General features: G+C 35.8%; 1 protein-coding gene across 1 annotated transcript in view; it reads right to left on the bottom strand.

The window, feature by feature from the left end:
• The window catches only part of SESN3 (sestrin 3), a 69,575-nt gene that overhangs the window by 9,199 nt on the left and 38,321 nt on the right, over positions 1-22,055 (bottom strand). Inside the window, exons 2-9 of the mRNA XM_058545382.1 lie at positions 19,368-19,433; positions 16,552-16,749; positions 14,865-15,047; positions 10,499-10,735; positions 9,838-10,012; positions 4,082-4,200; positions 3,067-3,257; positions 254-398 (exon numbers count right to left, since the gene is read on the bottom strand). Coding sequence (XP_058401365.1) covers positions 254-398; positions 3,067-3,257; positions 4,082-4,200; positions 9,838-10,012; positions 10,499-10,735; positions 14,865-15,047; positions 16,552-16,749; positions 19,368-19,433 — 1,314 coding nt within the window. The remainder of the gene's footprint in view (positions 1-253; positions 399-3,066; positions 3,258-4,081; positions 4,201-9,837; positions 10,013-10,498; positions 10,736-14,864; positions 15,048-16,551; positions 16,750-19,367; positions 19,434-22,055) is intronic.

The following is a 22,055-nucleotide window of genomic DNA, read 5'->3' as shown; positions in this document are numbered from 1 at the left end:
TTTCAAAGGCCGATGCTAAACCTATACTTTATACACCACCTTGGACAAAACACATAACCAAAATTTAGTTAATATTCAATTAAACCAGAATTTAAAAACATTAAAAAAAAAAACAAAACAGATGGCTAGATGGTGCCACTTCCATTTCTGTAATGGCACTAATTTATTAATGTTTTTATGTATACCTTTTCATAATCATTATTTCTTATATTGAACATTGGTCTATGGTATAGTGTTTGGTCATGAAACACACCTTTTCTGAGTGTTTGAACTGACGCCAGTAACTGTCATACATGCGCTTGGTAGTTCTCTCAGGATAGCAGGTCACTGTCTTAATGTAAACCTTCAGGCTTCGTTCAAGTAATTGATTAACTTCTCCATAATCATAGTCATCATACCTAGATGGAATATGACAACAGCTTTATAACGACAAAGTCAAATTTCTGACTTATAAAGTTGTACAAAGAGACATTTATTGTCCAGTAATTACACACCAAAAGCTCATTAATTCATCTAACAAATATTTACTGAGTGCCGATTATCTGCCGTGTACTTTCCATGTACTCTTCTAGGCACTGGTGGTACACTAATGAACAAAATAAACAAAAATCCCTGGCATCATGGAATTTAAATTCTACCGGAGGAAAAAGAAAAAAATTAAAAAGATAACTATATAATATGTCAGATGGTGATAACTGCTGCAGAGATAAAATGAAACTGGAGGCTGGAGGAGAGGAGCTGTGATTTTAGATAGGGTAGGCAGGAAGGCTTCTCTGAAAGGCTGACATCTGAGCAAACACAAGAGAGGGAGAAGAGAAAATGTACAGCCCTAAGGCAGGAGTCAAGTGTTTCAAGGGAGAGGGAGGAAGTAATCGACTATGTCCCATGTTGCTGCCTAGTAAAATAAGATGATAACTGAGAACTGACCACTGGAAGGAGCTATACAGAGGTCACTGGCAACCCCCCCGGAGCAGTCTTGTTGGCATGGTAGGAGTAAAAGCCTGATACTGTAGTGGGTTCAAGAGAGAATGGGAGATGAGAAAATGGTGGCAGTAAATATACAAAATTTTTTCAAAGAGATTTGCTGTGCATGGGAGCAGAAATATGAGGGAATAGCTGGGGGAAACAGGGATGAAGAAAGGATTTTTTTTAAAAGAGAGAAATAACAGTATGTTTATGAACTAATGGGAAAGGTCCAATAAAGAGACAAAAGTTGATTATGCAGGAGAGAGACGGGAAAATTGCTGGAATAGGGAACTTTAGAAGATGAGATGAGATGGGATTTTGTGCCGAAGTGCATAACAGCATTGACAGTTCATTCATAATAACAGAGAAGAGACAGGGACTGGCCCCCTGGCGTAGCGGTTAAGTGCACGCGCTCCGCTGCTGGCGGCCCAGGTTCGGATCCCCGGCATGCACGCACCGCTTGTGAGGCCACGCTGTGGTGGCGTCCCATGTAAAGTGGAGGAAGATGGGCACTGTTGTTAGCCCAGGGCCAATCTTCCTCAGCAAAAAGAGGAGGATTGGCATGGATGTTAGCTCAGGGCTGATCTTCCTCACAAAAAAAAAAAAAAGAGAGAGAGAGAGAAGAGACAGCAGAATAAATGGGCACAGAGGCAGACAGGAGGGTAAATGCAGCGGTGGGAGCTTGTGGGATTTCTCTTCTATATTTTTCAGTTAATTTTTAACCCAAACACAAGGCTTAGTTAAAAATAAGTATCTCGAGGGCCGGCCCCGTGGCGTAGCGGTTAAGTGCACGCGCTCCGCTGCTGGCAGCCCAGGTTCGGATCCCAGGCACGCACCGACGCACCGCTTGTCAGGCCATGCTGTGGTGGTGTCCCATATAAAGCGGAGGAAGATGGGCCCAAATGTTAGCCCAGGGCCAGTCTTCCTCAGCAAAAAGAGGAGGACTGGCATGGATGTTATCTCAGGGCTGATCTTCCTCACAAAAACAAAACAAAACAAAAAAATAAGTATCTCGAGGATTTTACATAAGCTTTATTTAGTTACATCCAACAGATAAACACAATCACCATAACATTTGTTATTTGTTGTCTTGAAGATAATAAATATTTATCATAATTGAATTCAATTCTGTTACTGTTTATTTTTCTTAATTAGGTAGGCATAATATCTGTGTTTTAAAATGTGATGATTTTGTGATAACTTACCATCTAAGATGGTAAAGAGCAAATAGCATAGTCATCATTTACCATCATAACAGTGTCTTTTAAGTAGAATGTTTCATTATTATTTGATTTTTCAGGAAATTTGGGGGTTTTTTTCGTTAAAATTATAGAAACTACTTTGCTTAACAAATTGAATTCTAATTCCATTCCATAAAGGCTTTCTGATACTATATCAGAGAGATACAGTATAGAGTCAAACTGAATGTATTCATAACTGGGAATTTTCTCTTTCTGCAAATCTATTTCCACAAAAGCCTTCAAAACCCAGCAATAAGGCACATTCTCCAAAAAAAGCTTTCCTGATTACATCATTCAATCTCATTCACTTATTTACTCACTGTCCTCTCAATGCTAATGTTCTAAATTTAGAGGCCATTAATTTACATTGATAGTTTCATTTCAGTGTTCTTATGTGAGCTTATGTAAGTCAGCTTTATGAAGGCAGAATCTATCCTAGTTTTATCAATACCCTAATTACCATTCCTTCAAAAATAATAAATAAATAAATAATCAAACCAGCATTTATTATAGTGATCTAAAGGGACATAATTTATGTTTTTTAACTGTCCAATTCTTCAAAGAAGGATTCTCAAATTGAGTCTGATATAGAATCTTCAATGATTCTATCCCCAATGATTACTGATGTTTTTTTCCCACCTTAGTAAATTCTTACTACTGTATTTATATATGCATGTTAAGATTCACTACAGTTAAGCAAAGGAAAATGTTTTGTAAAATAGAATTAATTTTTTAAAATCAGAAGTCCACGTGTAATATTTTCTCCCCAGAACTGTATACTCCTAAATAGGATAGAAGTAAAACTCACGTCAGAATTTTCATCTAGAAATGTATAGAGCTCTCTCCACAATGAACATACCTGATTCCAAACATACAGTGAACATAGTTAAATAAAGCTCTGCGCAGCATGGTTGTGTCAACATCCTCATGGGTGGCCATAGTGTTATAGGTGAGATTGTAGACCATGCGAAACTTTTCATCAAGAAGATGTCCAATGTCAGAATAAAGTCTGTTCACCAGGGAGAACCCATGATTTTCCCAGGTATAGTCCTAAAAGAATAAAATGTATCCAATTACAAAATGGGCATTCTCCATTTAAACTCTACGTTTTTATTCAATATAACTACTGAAGCAAGTAAGTGAAGATATTTCAAATTTAATTCTAAGTCTGTAGCTTTACTAAGAACCTTTCCCACCAGTTTGTAGATTGGAGTGCCATGTAGTTTCCTCAATGGGGCCCAGGATTTGGCATGTTGGTGGTGAACTCTGGCCACCTCCTGGGGTCAGGTACTATGCAAACTAAGCCCTTATCTGGAAGGACCCCAGAAGATCTTGGAATATTCCTATGTGATCAAACCTACGCAGTGACATGGACAGTTAGTAGATCATCTAAAACAAGCACAAAAGAGTCTGTCTTAATTCAAACTTACACTCTCTCCAGGAGCCACATCACTATTTATTGTGGCTATGTTTCCTAGGAATGGGGAGGGATGCAGCCCTTAAGCCCATGATTACTGGTATATGATCTTATTACAAAACGCCTTTTTATTATAAATGCAACTGTATCACTTGATTTCCTCCCTGCTTCTCTCCAAAAAATGGTATGAACATTATACAACTACCATGAAATAATACGGGTAACCCATAAAACAGACAGTTTTCCTTTTGCCTTCTTAGGGAGAAAATGTTGAAATAATAATCCATCTACTGGGACATCAAATTAGACTAGGCTGAAAACTAGGTTACATAAAAAGATTACAGACTCTATCAAATGGCCTATTAATTTCTTTAGAAGTCTCTTTACATTTTATCATTTCACAGGTAAAATGACAGTATTGATTCTCTAGTTTCCCTGAATTAAAGGCATCTTATACCTGAGCTCGGAATGTTGGCAAATGTTCTTCTCCTCGCCTGGCAAAGTCTTCATATCCAAAACCAGGGTCTTCGATATAACGGGAGACATCAGAGGTTATAACCATGTCATCCTCAAAATCTAAGGACAATAATGAACAATCCAATGTTAAGGAAACTGTACACATTTAGAACAACGAAACAACTCCATTTTCCTCCACTTTTTAGCTTTTCCACAGGTTTCCAAAGTAACAGTATTGTCTACGTGCCTTAAATCATATAAAATATCTATTGCTGGCAACTTGAACATTTAATTGTAGTTATCCAGGCAAAAAACTGACTAAATTGAAATATCTAAACAGTAGTGGCAAAGGATGAACACACTACTGTAGCTCTACTTCTTTAGAAAAGGAAGACAGCAAAGGCCTGTAAGCACAGAGCTTAAATATTTTTTTGATCTCTCTAGGGGTTGAAGTGGGATGTGGGGAAAGAGAAGAGATGAAGGTGAAGACCACTTTAATTGAGTTTAATGTTAAGATAGATTTTGTTAAAATTAGATGGTGTTTCATCTGGATGTATTCACAGTGAAAATGAGTTCAGTATAGTTCATTTTTAGCTTACAGAGAGGGAGAAGGACTGGGAAGGGAACACAACAGGGAGGGAAGTAGACTTTTGGTGCCACTAAATTCTTATTTGACTTGGCTGCTAGTTAAACAGCAAGGCTCAGTTTGTAAAAATTCATTGAGTTTTACACCTAAGATATGTGCCTTTTTCTCTGCATATGAAAAAGTGTACAACACATGAAGTAAACATGTGCTAATGAGACTGTGATTAGAGATTGTAATTAGAATATTACCAAAGTGGCATTTAGGAAGACAGGAAGATTATAATATTTTAAGACAGCCAACTTCTGCATATTTCAGCACTGAAAACTTTTAAATGCCCAATGCATGTTAAACTGGTTTAAAGATTATCTCTTTCAACTTATTTTTTTTTTTACTTTTTATTTTTTTGTGAGGAAGATCATCCCTGAGCTAATCCTCCTCTTTTTGCTGAGGAAGACCAGCTCTGAGCTAACATCTATTGCCAATCTACCTCCTTTTTTTTCCCCAAAGCCCCACTAGATAGTTGTACGTCATAGTTGCACATCCTTCTAGTTGCTGTATGTGGGACGAGGCCTCAGCATGGCCGGAGAAGGGGTGCGTTGGTGCGTACCTGGGATCTGAACCCGGGCCGCCAGTAGCGGAGCACGCACTTAACCGCTAAGCCACGGGGCCGGCCCCCAACTTACTTTTTTTAGGTTAGTCTGTCTTTAAAATTACTTTTTTCTGATTTCAACCACTAAAAGGAAATGAACAATCTTTATTTACTGCCTTCAACTCTAGAAAATGAACATAAAGTTTTCAAAATAAAAATTAGCTCCTTCCATGCAAAGAACAATATTCTCTTAATAAGTATTTCAATTAATATTAAATAAATTCAATATTTAATAAATATTAAATAGTTAACAAAACAATTTTATGCCATAATAAAAAAACTATAATTCTTAATTAGACAGTCTTGAGAGGCTTAAAAAACAAGTGCAATTATAATAATTCATCCGAAACACCTGGTACCTTCATTATCTTTAACTTTTGCTATTTCATGAAAATCCTAGCAACAAGTATTCTTTTCTCACAAGTTTTCACCTTTCCTTAGGGTGCTGCCATGGATTAATTGGGATGCTCGATACGGGCAGAGAACCACCCTTATCGAGCCCAGGCCACCCAACTTTGGAAATATCTTATTAATATTCTTCCCTAACTTCTTTATTACACATAAACAGAAGAGATTGGCATTTGTTGAGTACTTACTACATACCAGGTACTGTGCTATTTACTTAATATCTATTTTTTCTTTGTTTCATTAATAAGAAGTATCTATAAAAGAAATAAGTAAACTAACTGTAAGTTACTCATATCATTGTCAGTACTGAGTGTGAATTAAGAAATACAATGGGGATTAGTTTAAGATGATGTGGAAAACTTGTAAACATTACACCACTTAAACTGATCTGAAGCTTTTAAGTCACTCTCAGTTCTCTGAAGAGAAATCTCAGACTTAGCCCCAGCCCAACCCCACAGCTACTGTGTCGTCTCCTTGCGCTCCAGCACTCTATGCAGGTATAGAAACACTTCAGAAATGGCATTTTCAATGCCTTATCTCTTAACATTTATGAACAAGGTTATGCTTTCCTTACTTCAGCCTGTCACGTAATAATCAACAGAAACAAAGAAAAAAATGTAGTAGCGATCACTGAGGCTGCTATGAAAACTAGGAGTTTTGTGGGTTGTAAAGTAAAATTAAACCAAGAACAGTGACTGATAACTAAACTCTGTAAAACAGTTTCTCTCTTGAAGTGATATTCCCCCCCCACTGTACAGCTGGGTGGTTTCGTTCGGCAAATATCAATACTGGAGTTGACTATTACATAGCTGGATCCTTTGACTTTGATGTTAGTTTTTGTTTTGCTCATATACGTTTTCAAGTCATCATATGACTTTTAAACATTTTTAAATAAACAATAAAGACTAACCAATTTATCCTATGAATAATATCCTATGAACTTATCCTATGAATAATATCCATTTATTCTTTTTAAAATTAGAAGCCACCAAGACCTGTTTTCTAGACAATTCTGTCCACAGAAAGAAATGTACAGAGGTCTCTCAACCCACAAATATTTTTTTCCTAAATTTATCTTAAGAAGTTAAAATATTTTTTAAAAAGAATTTAAAATTAGTACTCCAATCAACAAATCTAAAATTCAATTTTAATTCTGTCTGAACAAATATTTCAAAGTCTGGACTTAAAGGAAATAATATTTTGCACATTGTCTGCCTTCTTCTGCCCCTAAGAGGTGGCTACTAACATAATACAGAAGAAGCTATGTTACAGTACTGGAAGATCTTTCTAACTCAAAAAACAAAAAACAGTAAAAGCTAGTTGACTCTGTTATCAAGCTCTAGAATACGACCCCTATAGAACACTTTAAACATTTATTTTCTTCGAAAGGCTTGAAAAACTATTCTTAGAATCTCTACATGGAATCTGGAATGCCTTATCACACCGCTCAAACCAAGAAATATTTTATAGGAAAAAATAAATTTCTAATTCCATTTTAAAACATGCTAAGTCTATAAAAATGACTCAGCTACTGTACTGAGTCATTTTTCTATGTTCTTTTTGTGATCAACAAATTTAGTACTGGGAATGGTTAAGAATGAAATGATTTATTTCCTTGAATGATCTGCAAATGATACAGCCTCTTCTGTTAAAATTAGAATATAATTTTTGTCTAGGGTCTAAGACTTGCTAGTCAAAATTCAGTTTAGAAGGCAGTAGTTCCTGCTCAAGGGTCCAAGAAGGTAGAGAATGGGATCCAAAATATATTTTCAATATTTAAAAAAATCTAAAAGAAATAAAACATTTATATCCTTCAAGCTCTAGTGACCTTAGCAAAGTTCTTGAAAATTAATGCCTAAAAGCAAATAGATATTAATAACCTTAATAAATATGTTAGATTTTTAAATATTGGTTTACCTAGAAGGTTCACCTAGGCTCGTTATTTCCCTCTGTCCCATTTGTTCTCCCTGGATGATTTTTTTTTTTTTTTTTTTTTTTTTTTTTTTTTTTTTTGTGAGGAGATCAGCCCTGAGCTAACATCCGCCAATCCTCCTCTTTTTTTTTTTTTTTTTTTTTTGCTGAGGAAGACGGCCCTGGGCTAACATCTGTGCCTATCTTCCTCCACTTTATATGGGACGCCGCCACAGCATGGCTTACCAAGCAGTGCGTCGGTGCGCGCCCGGGATCCGAACCAGCGAACCCCGGGCCGCCGCAGCGGAGCGCGCGCACTTAACCGCTTGCGCCACCGGGCCGGCCCCTCCCTGGATGATTTTTATAATCAACTCTTTTGATTTTAACTCCCAATTATATGCTGATAACTTCCAAAACTTTATCTTAAGCTTAAACCTTCCCCTGACCTTCAGACTATCTGCTAAACCCTTGCTTCTCCAAGTGTGGTTTGCAGACCAGCAGCACTGACATCACTTGGAGGTGTGATAGAAATATGGCCTCTCAGAATCTGCATCTCAACAAGATTCCCCAGTGATTCATATGCACATTAAAGTTTGAGAAGCACTGTACTGGACATCTCCAGTACAGTGTCTCAACTCAAAATGTCTAAAATATGGCAGGTTTCATGTTCCTTTAGGTTCCTTTAGGTCATCATGATAAGGCCTCTGTCTACCTAAGCAGCTTCCTCCTCACATTATCTACCTCATGATTTATGTCCTAAGAACACAGAACCACTTGTTTCTGCGCCCAGAATCCTGTTTCCTTACCATTGTGCCTTGGCTCAGGCTTGGATGCTGGTTACCACCAACTCCCCTATCCCCTAGCCATTGCCTGACTCCCCTGCACTCAAGTCTCTAAGATTTAGCTTAGAGTCAAATGGTTGGAGGAAGTCTTCCTCTAGGATTCCTTCTGTCCACATTCCTCCCCACCAAGATTGGGTTCAGAGTCCTCTTCTAGGCTCATATACCTTTCACATTCTGCTATGTGTTATAATTATTTATTTCTCTCCCACTAGCAATGAGAGCTCCCAGAGGGCAGGAAGCATGTCTTATCTAGCCTGAAAACCTTAGCACTTACCATAATGCTGTCACAAAATGAGGTACTCAATAAATGTTTGTAGAATGAATATTCAACCAATAACTAAAACACTGATTTTTTTTTTATTTTGGTTTCCTGTTGATTAGAAGCTCTGAGAAACTCTTACTTAATACACTCAATTTCGCAGATAAAAAAAGATTGTCAGGGAAAACAATGAAAGGAGTTTTTGTCCTTCCTGGTAAAACATCTGAGAGCTAGTGGTCAATGTTACGTTTAATGTTAACAAAAAAGTTATGGCCAAGTCAATTACCCTCAGAATTTATGAGATTGACTAGCTGTAAGACTAGTAATTTTGAAGCCCTCTTTTAAACCAATGAAACACTATTCTAAAAATAAATGTTATGTAGATTGATGACTTTGAACGGTTTAAGCTTTCTATTGAGTATATGCTATTTTAATAACATTTACTATGTGGTATTTGATACCTTTTTAAGTCATAATCACAGTTACCCTCCTATTTCTGTCTCAGAATATTAGAAAAAACATATTTGTAAGACTAGAGCAAAGAAGCCTAGCTTTTAATACAGAACGAATTCTTCCAAATTCTAAGAAAACGACCTAAATAATACATTTTTATAAAATTCCAAAGATTTCTCCAAAGAAATGCAAATGCAAGTGCAATGTAATTTTAGAACTAATCTGGAAAAGCAGCAGTATAAGAACAGTCCTCCCACACACTCCCCACCCACAAAAAAGGCAAAGATATCTTTTTAAAAATTATATCTATTGAAACAGGATTTCACTTATCATTAAAGAAATCACAAAAGTGGGGTGAATTAAATATTTCTATCTACCATTATAAAAAACTGGTCTGCTTTGAATGACGTTTCACCCGGGCTAGAGTATGGACCACAAAGCTGGAAGTTCCTCTCGCCTGGATCTGAAATGTACTCAAAGGTGCACCGACCTGAGAGGTGAGGCATAACACTGGGGTAAGGAGGGACGGGAACTGAATAAAAGGAAGAGGGCGGTAGAATTTTGTACACATCCATGTGGAAGATACTGAAGGTGGTCTGTCAGGGTTCTAACAACAACTAAAAGGCAAAGAGTGAACACAAAAATGCACCTGAATGAGGAAATGAATGAAAAGTATCTCCAGAAACCACAAAAAGACTTTCTTTCTTCTCCTTCTCAAAACGAGTGGTCATTTCTTCCTGAGATGCCTCTTCATCTTCCCTTTCTTCTTGAAGCCTTTTCATTCTTTCCATTAAGGCCTCTAGCTCACTTAGAGAATCTACAATCTGGAGCCAGATAAGATAATGTTGGGTGTTATTAATATTAAAAATTGTTCCAGTAAATGTCTCCATCTCCCAATGTCACCTTATTACGTACAGTGGCATGGGCACCATTACTAAGTATCTGAGTGTTCCACTAACTCCAAAGAAAATCATAGGACATACTCAAACATTTTGCTTCAGTTATAAATATAGAAAGGTTATAAGTATAAATACATTTAATCTAGAATTCTAGCATTTGGTATATATTAAATTATATTATAGTTTATTTTTTTAAAAATGAGGCAGCCCTATATTTGTAATAATATCTATTTGCTTTAAAAGCCTCTTTAAGACAATTCAGAACTTCAGGTACAAGTTAAATTCTTACAGTAATAAAAATTATGCAATAATATTTCAAGTATATAATATCCTGTTTAATCAGAGAATAAATTCTTTCTAGATATTTTTAATGTTAGGAAGTTTAAAGGCAAAACAGTTAAGAAAACTAACCCCAAAGTTGCTGCCTGTAAGGGATGCATTCTCTATGTTGTTGTCATTAGCGAGATCACAAACACAGAAATTGTTGACTGATATGAGCCTGAATCCATTGGAGATTTCTGGATCTCTCTCTGGATTGATGCCACTACCAAAAACAAAGCTTGCCAAAGCATGATAATGTGCCAGTAGGACCACAGCATGTACCAGTTCAGGCAGAGACCAATTATTTTCTCCAGTTTTGACAAGTTTCTGAAATGAGAAAGCAAATTAGTGTAAAAATGTAAATCACAGAATGCTACAAAGCAATTTTAGGAAGCATGGAAAATTTACCAAATTTCATAAGTCCATTTATAGTAATAAAACTTAAAACTCCCTTTAAAAAATATTTCATATATTAAAGATACGGCTTTGGTCAAATAATCTTACACTGTAACAAACAATGTTACATTAAAACTATCAAACCTAACAATATAATTATGTTGTGGCTTCTTCTAAATTCCTTATATATACAATGGAACTTCTGCTTCCAACTTTTACATATTATGTTACTTTAGAAAGATATTTCAGAGAATCAAAGAACATTGAAACTAGAAGGGACTTTAAAGATTATCTAGCAAAACCATTCATTTTAAGGTTTTAAGGTAGACTTTACCATAAAAATCACATAAAAATCCAATTCAGTAAGTCAACTTTTAGTTATCTTTTAGATATCTTCTCTGATGGAGAAAGACCCTATAGCAGATGACAGAAACTGTAGAATGTTACCTCACAGTTGAATAAGAACTTAAAAAATTTCAAAGCATTTTTTCATATGCTATTTTACTTGATCCTCCAGCTGACTGATGGAATCACAAGTGAAGCCATTAAAAACAGTAATCCCTCCATCCCCTCTTTCTCCAAGAGCCAATTCCGTCTACTAATCTCAGGGATTCTTTCCCATCAGTGTTCTATCTCTCTCTCTCTTTTTTGGGGTGTGTGTGTGTATATCCTGCTGCTCCCTGCAAATCTAAAACTTTCATTTACCTCATTTCACAGCTAAAACCCAAAACCAAAAAACTGCTTTTGCTTTACTCCCTATATTTAACTACACACACACACACACACACACACACACACACACACACAGAAAAAAATCAATCATATTCTACCACCCTAATGTAACTTTTACATATCTTCTTTTATTTTTATAAATATACTTATATAATCAGAGTATACATCTATTTTTTTTTCTGCTTTTCAAACTTGACATTTTGACATATTCATTTTTCATGAGGCTACACTGTCTTATATTAATTTTAAACATGGGCTATATTACACAGCAATGGATGTACAGAATTACTTCTCCATTCCCTTACTGTTAGATATTCAAATTGCTTCTAAACTTTTTTTATTTGCTATTACTTAAACAGCATCTTCATGTTATAGATTCATTCATATTCTAGAAACAATTCCTAATGGGATTTTTAGGGCAAATGGTATTGATATTTTTACGACTTTTTGATAATACTGCCAAAGAGCTTTCCAAAAGGATTGGTTGAATTTACAATGCCTTTGCCAGTCTTTGCAGGATTATCATTAAACCTGAAAGGATAGCCAACAGTCATCATCTCAAATTTCTCACCTCACATTCATTTCTACTTTTTTAATTCATTATAATCGGGTTTCTTTTTCAAACAAACTCCTGAAGTTACTTTCACTAAGGTCAAATATGACATCCAAAAGGCCAAATCTGACTATCTCTTTTTAGTCCTTATCCTGTTTGATTTCTGCAGAATTTACATTTTCCTAATTTCCTCCCTTCTTGAAATTCTTGAAATGAATCTCCCTTGACATCAGCAATTCCACTATTTTTTTGCACCCTTTCTACCCTGAGATGCATTTTTCTCCATCTCCTTCACAGCCCTCTTCTTTTCCTGCTTGCCTCTAAAATGTTGGCTTGCTCTATTCTACCCATGATCTTCTTTCCTTGTACAGTATCTCCTGGATGGATCATTCATTCTTTCAACTTGACCTTTGCTTTTCTGTAAATAACTATCTGATTTTTTTCCTAATCTATTCTTATCTTGAGCTACAGACCTGTACTTTCTTCAGTAACTGGACTTCACTACACGCATGTCATCCTCTTTTGTTCTCAGGCCTCTGTATGCTATCCTGCTCACGGCATTGCCTTTTGCCCAGTCAAGAAGGGCAAACCTTAGAGTTACTCTCCTGTCCCAGCCTCTTTCTCCATTTTCACATTCTGCCAGTCGCCAAATCCTGCTTATTCTTATGCAGAATAGTTCAGACAGTCTGATCTCTCCTCTTTATCGCCCCACGTTTAAAAAAAAAAAAATCATCTCTCAGGTGGATTTCTAAGCTGTTTTATGACTGGCCTCCCTGCTTCTAGCCTGAACCACATATAATTTGTCTTCTGCCTCACCAAATATGCTCATATTACAACTCAGTTCAAAAACTTTTAATGATTCTTGATTCTTTATCACAGTTATCTCCAAGCTCTTTTTTTTTAATTTTATAACATATTTTATATAACCAAATATATCCAAAATATTATCATTTCAACATGTAATCAATATAAAAAATAATGGAATAGTTTCTAATTTTTTCTTTACTAAGTCCTGGATGTTTGGTGTATATTTTTACATGTACAGTATATCCTCTGTACTGGACAGCCCAGCCCTAGAAACAAAGGCACTCTTCTACCATGGGAGTACGATCTTCAAGCTCTTTTGATCATATATACTTCTGACAGCAACAATTGGGGGGTCCAACTCCTGATAGTATGTACATTTATTTATAAATTAATATATACTTATAAAATATAACATTTTATATAGGTTAGTTATATCCATGTACTGTAATATTAATATTGTAAAATATACAAATACAGAAGTTTAAAAGGATGAGATGAGAATATACACACACACAGACAGACACAGTTTTCTAACATTTTGAAGGACTGTCTTGTGTACCCCCTGGGGTACCATAACTCAACTCTTGAGACCATAGCTTTTTGAGGATAAAACACAAATTTTTTAATATAGTATTCACTGGGTCATACAGTACGATCCCAATTCTTCCTGCCTCTTATCCCCCACCTTACATAACCATTCCTACACGACAGTAACCTGAAGCTGTTAGCTTCTTTTCCAACATATCAATATTTCATATCCTATTGTTTGTCTGGAACACCCTTCATCTACTTCAAAATTCCCACTTATTCTTCAAGACCTACCTCAAATGTTACTTCTTTCTAGAAACCTCCTTATCCATTCTCTTTATTCATACCCTCAAACACTACTGTGCTGTGATTATTGTCATTACCTCCGTGTCTCTCCTCCCCTAGACTCCAAGCCCGTCAAGGGCGGGGGTCTATCTTTTTAGACCCACCAAAGTATCTGGCACCAAGTAATTAACATGTGACACAGAAATAATGATTAATTATCTTATCTATTTAACATATTACCAAACCAGAACATAAACCTCAGGACAACACTGTGTTTCAGATTCCCAGACAGATAATCAAAATCTTAGAGTACACAGATTGACAAAAGCTAAGTTGGTTTAAGCGAGCAAATAGCTAACAAAAATGTAGTCTAATAAGAGGATCAAAAAAAACAAGGACATTTCTATACATTAGAAGCAGGGATTTTAAATACCTAAAGCTTCTACTGATGATAATTTAGATGATAGCTCCTATTTATTGAGTGGTTACCAAGTGCCAAGCACGGTGCTAAGAATATTGTGTAACAACCTCACCCTGTATGCCTTTGATGGACACTCTTTTTGAGGAGCAAGTGCTCTAGTCAATCACAACTCTATTTCTCATGTAAGCTCTAGCTTCTAGAGGCATTTAAGCATTCACACACCAGTTGGCAAATCGCTTTTTATTTGTAAAATCATTTTTTGAAAGTCTTAAAATTATGAAAAGTTAGAACTAGAAAAGAGTTTAGAACTCATTTAATCTAGGCCTCTCATTTTATAGAAGGGGAACTACCGGGGGCCACAGAAGTTAACTCACTAAAGGTCACCAACTTGTCAGTAACAGGGTAGACACTAGAACCCAGGTATCCTATCATGCCATTGTATTTTCTTTATTCTACCTACGGCTTGAAAATAGAAATCAACTTTTCTCACAGCCACTCACTGAAGCACTTGTATAGCTAATTACTGATTACTTAAAGAGAAGTATTCACTTGTATCTAAATTAAACCCACTGACTTTCTAAATTCATTTCTTCTACACATATTAATATACTATTTTTTTATTTTTCAAGCTCCTAATATGCAAGTTATTTAAAATTAAGTCCTAAGCAAAAAAATTAACTCTTAGTTAGAATCATTGGTAAACTTCTTTTTTATTTCAAAGGAACACTCAGTACCTGAATGTGCTCTTTCGTGATCAGCCAGGGTCGGTGTGCTAGCAGCTTATTGATTTCATTAAGATTTTTCAGTCTTTGTGGTACATATTCCAAACCATTCAACCACTCAGCAATACCTCCTGTCTTTAAAAATTCGTCCACGTGCATGTTTATTAAGTAAGAACACTGATGTCTAGCTGCAGCCTAAAACACAAAGAAAAGAGTTAGTTGATAAAACAAGCATAGAGTCTTATGTTATTTCTCTTTCTAAAATAATTTAGATGGAGTTTAATAATTTTTATAGGCAATAATTCTTTTCTTACAGATTCCTCTTCCTTCTAAAACTTTCATCACAACACTGCCACAGATTCTTGAATGAAATCATGTAGCTGATACTCATATAAGCAAATAATTGTCACATGAGGGCAATTTTTTCCTCATCCAGAACTTGGTACAGGTCAACCTAGAACGCACTTTCTAGCTATATTAGGAAAACACATGTCCATTGCATTATGGTAAATGATATCACCTGTTTTCTGTTTAAAACATAATAAAATCTCATTAACCTGTATTCTACCAATTCAGGATGCATGCTAATTTGGGGACCTCTCTTATCCCCTTTAAGATAATTGTGATTTCAGTCTTATCTGTGCACATCACCCTACTGAGACTGAACCGAAGCTCACCGACGCGTTCCTTCCCAGGCAGTCACAATCAGCCCCCATACTGACAATCTAGTAAATCCATGCAAAGCAGACTTTTCACCGTTCCTTTCCTCAGGGCTGATTCTCAATAAAACAGCATTGTTTTATTCTATTTTCCACATCTTATTTATGTCTTTGTTCGTAACCATTCAAAGTCTGCTTTCAGCCTTACTGTTATCAAAACTTTAACCTGAAATTATAGTCTTAGTCAAGTTCATGATTCAATAAAACATAGAAGGCTGCCCTCTTTTGTTGCTAAAACTTCAGTGAGGGTATAAACAAGATAATCAAATTAAACTTGGTAAAAACTAATCTCCTAACTCCTGGCTAGCTCTGCCAGCCCAGCTGTTCTCCTAAACTCTCCAAATATATAGGACTTGCACCATGTTCTCCTTCCTCTTTTTCTCTAGTAATAGTCCAACTGTAACACTGTTTTCTTTCTATCCTTCTCATTCCTGCTCCCTATCATCCCAATTTATAATTCTCTCCCCCCAAAAAACGTTAATTGGTTAACTAGCTTGTACCAAGTATTATACTTAGAAGTATTATAACTCATTTAAGAATTCCTCTCTTATCCAGAGTCTCCACCAGTGCTGATACTTTCTCTTACTTGGCCAAATTACTAACATTGTTTATGTATAAAATGACTAAATAAAATGTCACAAACAATCTGTTTTATATTAATAATAAAAACAAGATATCAAGAGCAAAAACAAAACTTGTGGGATATTAGGGATATTACTTTGGATTCTACCAGCATCTTTAATCATAAGAGATTAAACTGATAAATGAGAAACATTCAGTACATTAAGTGGTTTAAAGCATTCATAAGGTATCCAAGGGATTTGGTATCCAAAAAGCCACAGGCTTCTTCAATTCTCATTTCTATAAAATCATATTTAGCTCTACACACACACAAACACACATACAAACAACATTAGGAGGGAAAAGGAATAAGTGAGGACGATGTCTCATGAACACAGGAAACGGGGAAACGCGCGCACCATTATTGCGATGTAGTGCCTGTGTGGTAAAGGAAGGGGGCCGTCCATGCGCAGCATGTAGAACTGGCTTCGCAGGAAAGACTCCAGGTACTGAGTGTGCAGACTCATGACCTGAGTGATGTTGTCCAGACGACCAGATGTAGAGTATTCTTCCACAAGAAAGTTAGTACGTTCATCCACTGTGTTTGCTTGGACAACCTTACAACCAAGAAACACAAAACAATTATTGAGAAGTAAACACATCTTTGGTTTACATAAATTATGCCACTATTGAAGCAAATGAATGTTCTTTTGATATTAACAGACATTGAAATGTTGCAGTTGCTCATACTAGAACTGAAATAAAAAAGAAAGGAACATTTATTTTTGGCTCTGGGACTACAATTTATTAAATAACAAATGTCAAATTATCAAACATAATACACATAGCTACAAAACTGGAGAAAAGAAGCTTCCATCTGCTTTGCCAGGCACATAAGGTGAATTTTTCAGGGCCCACTTGCCTGGCCATTGTCACACCAATTTGTGGTACGGCAAAGGCAGCGGCAGTTGATTACATATATTTACAATTTTATCTCAACATCCTATCAACATCCTTAATCATATTATCTTAAGACAGATATTTTCAGTCTGATCCTTTGCTTGTTTTTGTTATTCAACATTAAAAAAAAAAGCCTTCTGAAGTATCTTTAGGGACAAAGGAAAATATGATAATTTGTAGAAAAGTGTTAATTGAAAAATTAATAAGAACACTAGAATACTGTCATTCCTATTTTGAGCCTATCGTATTAATTACTAAAAACAAGTTTAAGTTATTAAAATGGACATCTTTCATCCTAGGGAATCAAAAGGGCTTTCTCAAAATAGATTATTTATATACAACTTTATGCACCATGATAGCTTGGGCATCACACCAAGAATTGGCTCTGAAGTTAAGTGTTAAGAGCTTATTAGCACCTTGTAGAAGGACTCAGCTCTGTGGGAATTAATGGACATGAAAGGCATATTTCTAGGATTGGTCCATTATTTATTGATATTTTAGAATTAGAGTTCCAGACTGAAGAAGAATGGATTCCTTATTTTAGATAAGGAAATAGATTCAAGATTAAATTCAAGCTCATACACCCAGTTAATAGCAGAGCCTGGACTAGAATCCAGCTCCTAAAGTCCCGACTAACGGTCTTTCCAAAGAGCCACAGTGCTACTAAGAGACTCCGTCTACTCTTCAGGGCTGGCTTCACAGCCGCTTCTGAAAAATAAGTACAAATTACACAAAGGCACTATCGAGTGAGGAAAATTTAATCCTGAAGGAAATATAATGTTTGAAAAGTGTAAATTGTGAGGAAATGTTAATTACAATGGTGTAAAAAAGAGGCAATTTCACTTCAGCTAATTATAAAGCCAGATATACTTTCATTTGCCCATTTCTCCCCATTTTGTCAACTACAGGAATCAAGATGATAGTTAAAAACATAAGAGGATCCAGGTAAACCACATACAATTAGGGATAGAATACTTGCTGTTTTTATTTTGACTTCCCCAGCAGAAGTTTCTTCTGTTTAACTGATGCCTAAGATACATTAACAGACTCATATGATGCAAAGATCCTGAAAACAGTGGTGGCTTCTGCAAACTAGATTATCTTCAAATATATACTGTGAAAATGACTGTGCTTCAGGAAGTCTTTATATCTATGAGGCAATCACTCCACTAAGAGCAGCCCCTATGCTGTTTGAGGGAAACAGGCACAAGTTCTGTAGTTTCTCTAATGTGCGGTCGCTACCTAGATCAGCTAGTCATGGAGTTCCCCAAACATTACTCTCAACTTTCATTTAACATTTTCCTTTAAATGGTAAAGTCACTAAACGAGCAAAATGAAGATGAAGGGACTGCTGACTTTGGCAACGACCTGGCATGTATTATTTGAATTCTACTTATCCCTTCTTTTAAGACAATGCCTGGCACAAAACAATTTATATAAAACTGCTCTACAAATATTTGCTGACTAATTTCAGAACAATATACGATAATGCTGGTGCTCTAAGCTAAATGATATCTTTGCAGTAAATAGTGAATCAGTATATATAACCGTATTCAATGTGAGTTACTAACTCCTCAAAGCAGAGAAAAACTCCTCAATTAGTGGTTCTTAAACTTTTCTTAGCCCAAGTGTATCTGCGAGACATCTAGGAATCTGGAAGGTCCTGCACATTGCTGTGATCTTTCATAGAGATATATAACACAACAGGCACAAATCTTGTATTGAATATAATCTCCTTTGTGTCACTTTACAACCTCTCATTTTTGCATTCACCAAAGGTGCAGGTTATATTGGAGAGTCTGTGACATTCTGTCCAATCAGAGACTTAGAAATGAAAACAGTGACTACTAGTGATGTAATAATATCATATTTTGTTTAATAGGTTTAGTTGGGAAACTCACTTTTTCATTTCAAAATATTTTTTCTTAACATTTATGTAACCTATAATCACCATGAAACAGCGGCCATTTTAAAACCTAAAACCTTCAGGTTAATATTAAATTTCATTACTGTTAGCAGCTTTCTTCAGAAAAGTTATATTTGAAATCAAATATTTTTCTAACCTTGCAGTACTATCTAACTCTGAAATAAGAAGGCAGATTACACACATAAACTTTTAAGTGAAGTTGAAAAGAAAATATCTCTATGGTTTTCTGACATATAAATAAGAAACAAGAGCAAAACACGTTTACTTCCACATTAAAAATGGAGATTTTTTTGATACAATTAAGTTATTTTTTTAAATCACACTTTATATATTTTAAGACAAACTCACTTCCTTCTCTGGAATAAAGGCACTTGGTCCTCTTGTCAAGGGTTGAGACACTCTGATTCTTTTATCCTGTTTTTAAAAGAAAAGTTTTGTGTATTAATGATGACTTTCTAAGGAAAATTAAATTGATGCAAATTTATTGCTAAGATACTAAAATAAATAGAATAAATAAATAGAATTATGTAAAATCAATAAGTGTTACATCTCAGATCAAAGAAAATCCAAAGGGCCATTGCGTGAATAAGATAATGGGGCGAGTTCCTACCATAGTGCTGGGTGCACGGTAGGTTCCCAAAATGTCATTTTCCTCAGTCATATTCTACAGCACCATTGATTTTCTAGCCCATATTTGACATGACTGAAAACCATCAACCTCCATAATAAAATCGTATCTAACAGTATATTAGCACACTGTTAGACCTCAATTTGAAAGCTAAAGGAAAAGTCAAATTCAAAGAGGATTACATCCAACTCCCCAAAGCAATGACCTGACCTGTTTTTTCCTGAATAAAATAGGAATAAGCATATCTAATATGAAGTTTTGAAGTTTTAAGCAAAAAAAAATGTAAAACTTGGAGAAGTAGAGATTAATTTAATCTAAGAAATGGAGAACAAAACAATGCTACTGCTCTACTTGCTGTTCTATTTAGTATTAATAACTAGTAAATTGCCAATGGTATGTCTGAGTGCTAGATTTTTTTTTTAAGTTAATTTTTTTGTTAAATTTTTTAATTGAAAAATATTTTCGTGCCCTCATTTAAGTGTGATTATCTATAATCCAGGAAAATTCCAACTAGGGAATAACTTCCTTCTCCATAGGCATGTTGAGGAGTAGGAATAGTCAGAGGGAGGCTCCCAGGCTTTGAAGTCCTTCTCAGCCAAGAGAAGAGATAGGAGAAATGGTCGCTTAATTTTCTATAATAAAAGTAATATTCTAAAGTTCTGAAAAAGAAGCCCTCCAAAACCATAACATAAAAGGTAGGGACTATGCCACAGTTTATAAAGATTATAAAGACTGAGCGGGCAATTGAAGAACATAGGAACAGATGTCTACCGGAAAAGAGTGTATTAATAGGTGCCACCAAGCCCTCCTCTGGAAACTTTTAAACTGAGGAAGTAACTCTAGGTGGTTCCTTATCTGAAGATGGCAATATCTATCTCACATGACCTTGTCTCCCTGTCACAGCTGACTAGACCAATCAACACAGACGCTGATCTACAGCCCCTTGATGAAAAAGTTCTGCCCAAATAGAGTTGAGGGTAAGTAGCTGGACCCGTAAGATTCTAGAGTACTAGAAGTAACTCCAGATTACTACTAGAGTTGTATGAAAGTTATATATTCCGACAGAGAGAAGAGAAGCAAAAGAGCACTCAGAAGCAGAGGCAAAGAGAAAACCATGAAGAGGCAACAGAGTAGGCATCAACAGATACCTGCTTCCAAGGGGAAAACCACGAGAGTTTCTATGAATTCACCAGAGAAAGCAAAGCCTAATCGTGGGCTCTGTTCTCTCTTTCTCTCCCTTCTCCATTAATTTAATCAATTTCTTAAGCAGAGATGTGGATCTAATACAATTCTGGGGGTGATGTAGCCTCTGGGCCAGAGAGACACACACAAAAACAAAGAAAAAAAGAAAGAAAACCCAGCTGAGAAGTGTCTGCTATAGCCCAGGGGAGAGATGAGGTGGCCTGACCTACGAGAGCTGTTGATACACTAAACAGAAGGGAAAACTAACATCATTTTTAAGTTTACCATCATGTATCCTTCCTCTGTTGTATTTTTAAAATGGCATCACTACTGAAATGATCAGCCTAGTTCCTGCTTCTGTATAAGGAGCATCTTTTATGGCGAGGACTCTACTATTGTCTCAGTTGGCTGCTTTGTGTATTTATACGAAGGTGAAAAAAACAAAATTTAAAAAATGATCAACACAGCTTATAAATTCCACTGTAAACTCATTTACAGACAGTTTTCTTCCCCCACCTACTCTCTATCTCTGTATGTTTTTAAGTTGATAAGATCAAATACAAAAGAAATAGGATGGCACTATATCCAAAAGATTCACTTTAAAACATAAAGCTGGAGTTCTGGTCTCCTGTAATACCTCGTAATACATTTCCCTCAGCTTTTATTTCATATCCAAAATGCCCAGGACCGAGTTCCTATTTCATTCATACCCTGATTAACTTTTCTGAAGTTGCTAGACTTGTGTTGCCTTGTATGGTAGCCATCAGCCACATGTGACTAAATTTAAATTAATTAAAATTAAATCAAGTTAAAAATATAGTTCCTCAATCATGTAGTCACATTTCAAGTGCTCAAAAGCCACATGTGGCTATTGCTACTGTTCAGGACAGGGCAGACGTTTCCATCCGCCATCACAGAAGGTTTTACCAGACAGTGCCGCTCTAGACTCTTCATCACATCTTCAGGCATTTTAATGCTTTTTTGAAATGTTAAATGACTGCTCTGCAGAGATATTGGTTTGGTGGTCACACCTGCTCAATCCCTTATCCAAGCATTTTAAGGTATGTAATTGCAGAAATGCTTTCAACCAAATTAAGAGTAAACCCAGATTGGGGCAATTCAGGAAAAGACAAAATAAAAAAATCAGCCAGTTTCAAGAATACTTGTCTCAATTTCCTCTCACATTACAGTCTCAGAAAAATATCAAGAACTTTTTTTCTTTTTCT

Source organism: Diceros bicornis, chromosome 7 (genome assembly GCF_020826845.1).
Source record: "Diceros bicornis minor isolate mBicDic1 chromosome 7, mDicBic1.mat.cur, whole genome shotgun sequence".
Classification (NCBI taxonomy): Eukaryota; Metazoa; Chordata; class Mammalia; order Perissodactyla; family Rhinocerotidae; genus Diceros; species Diceros bicornis.
This window is presented reverse-complemented; position numbering and strand designations above follow the sequence as displayed.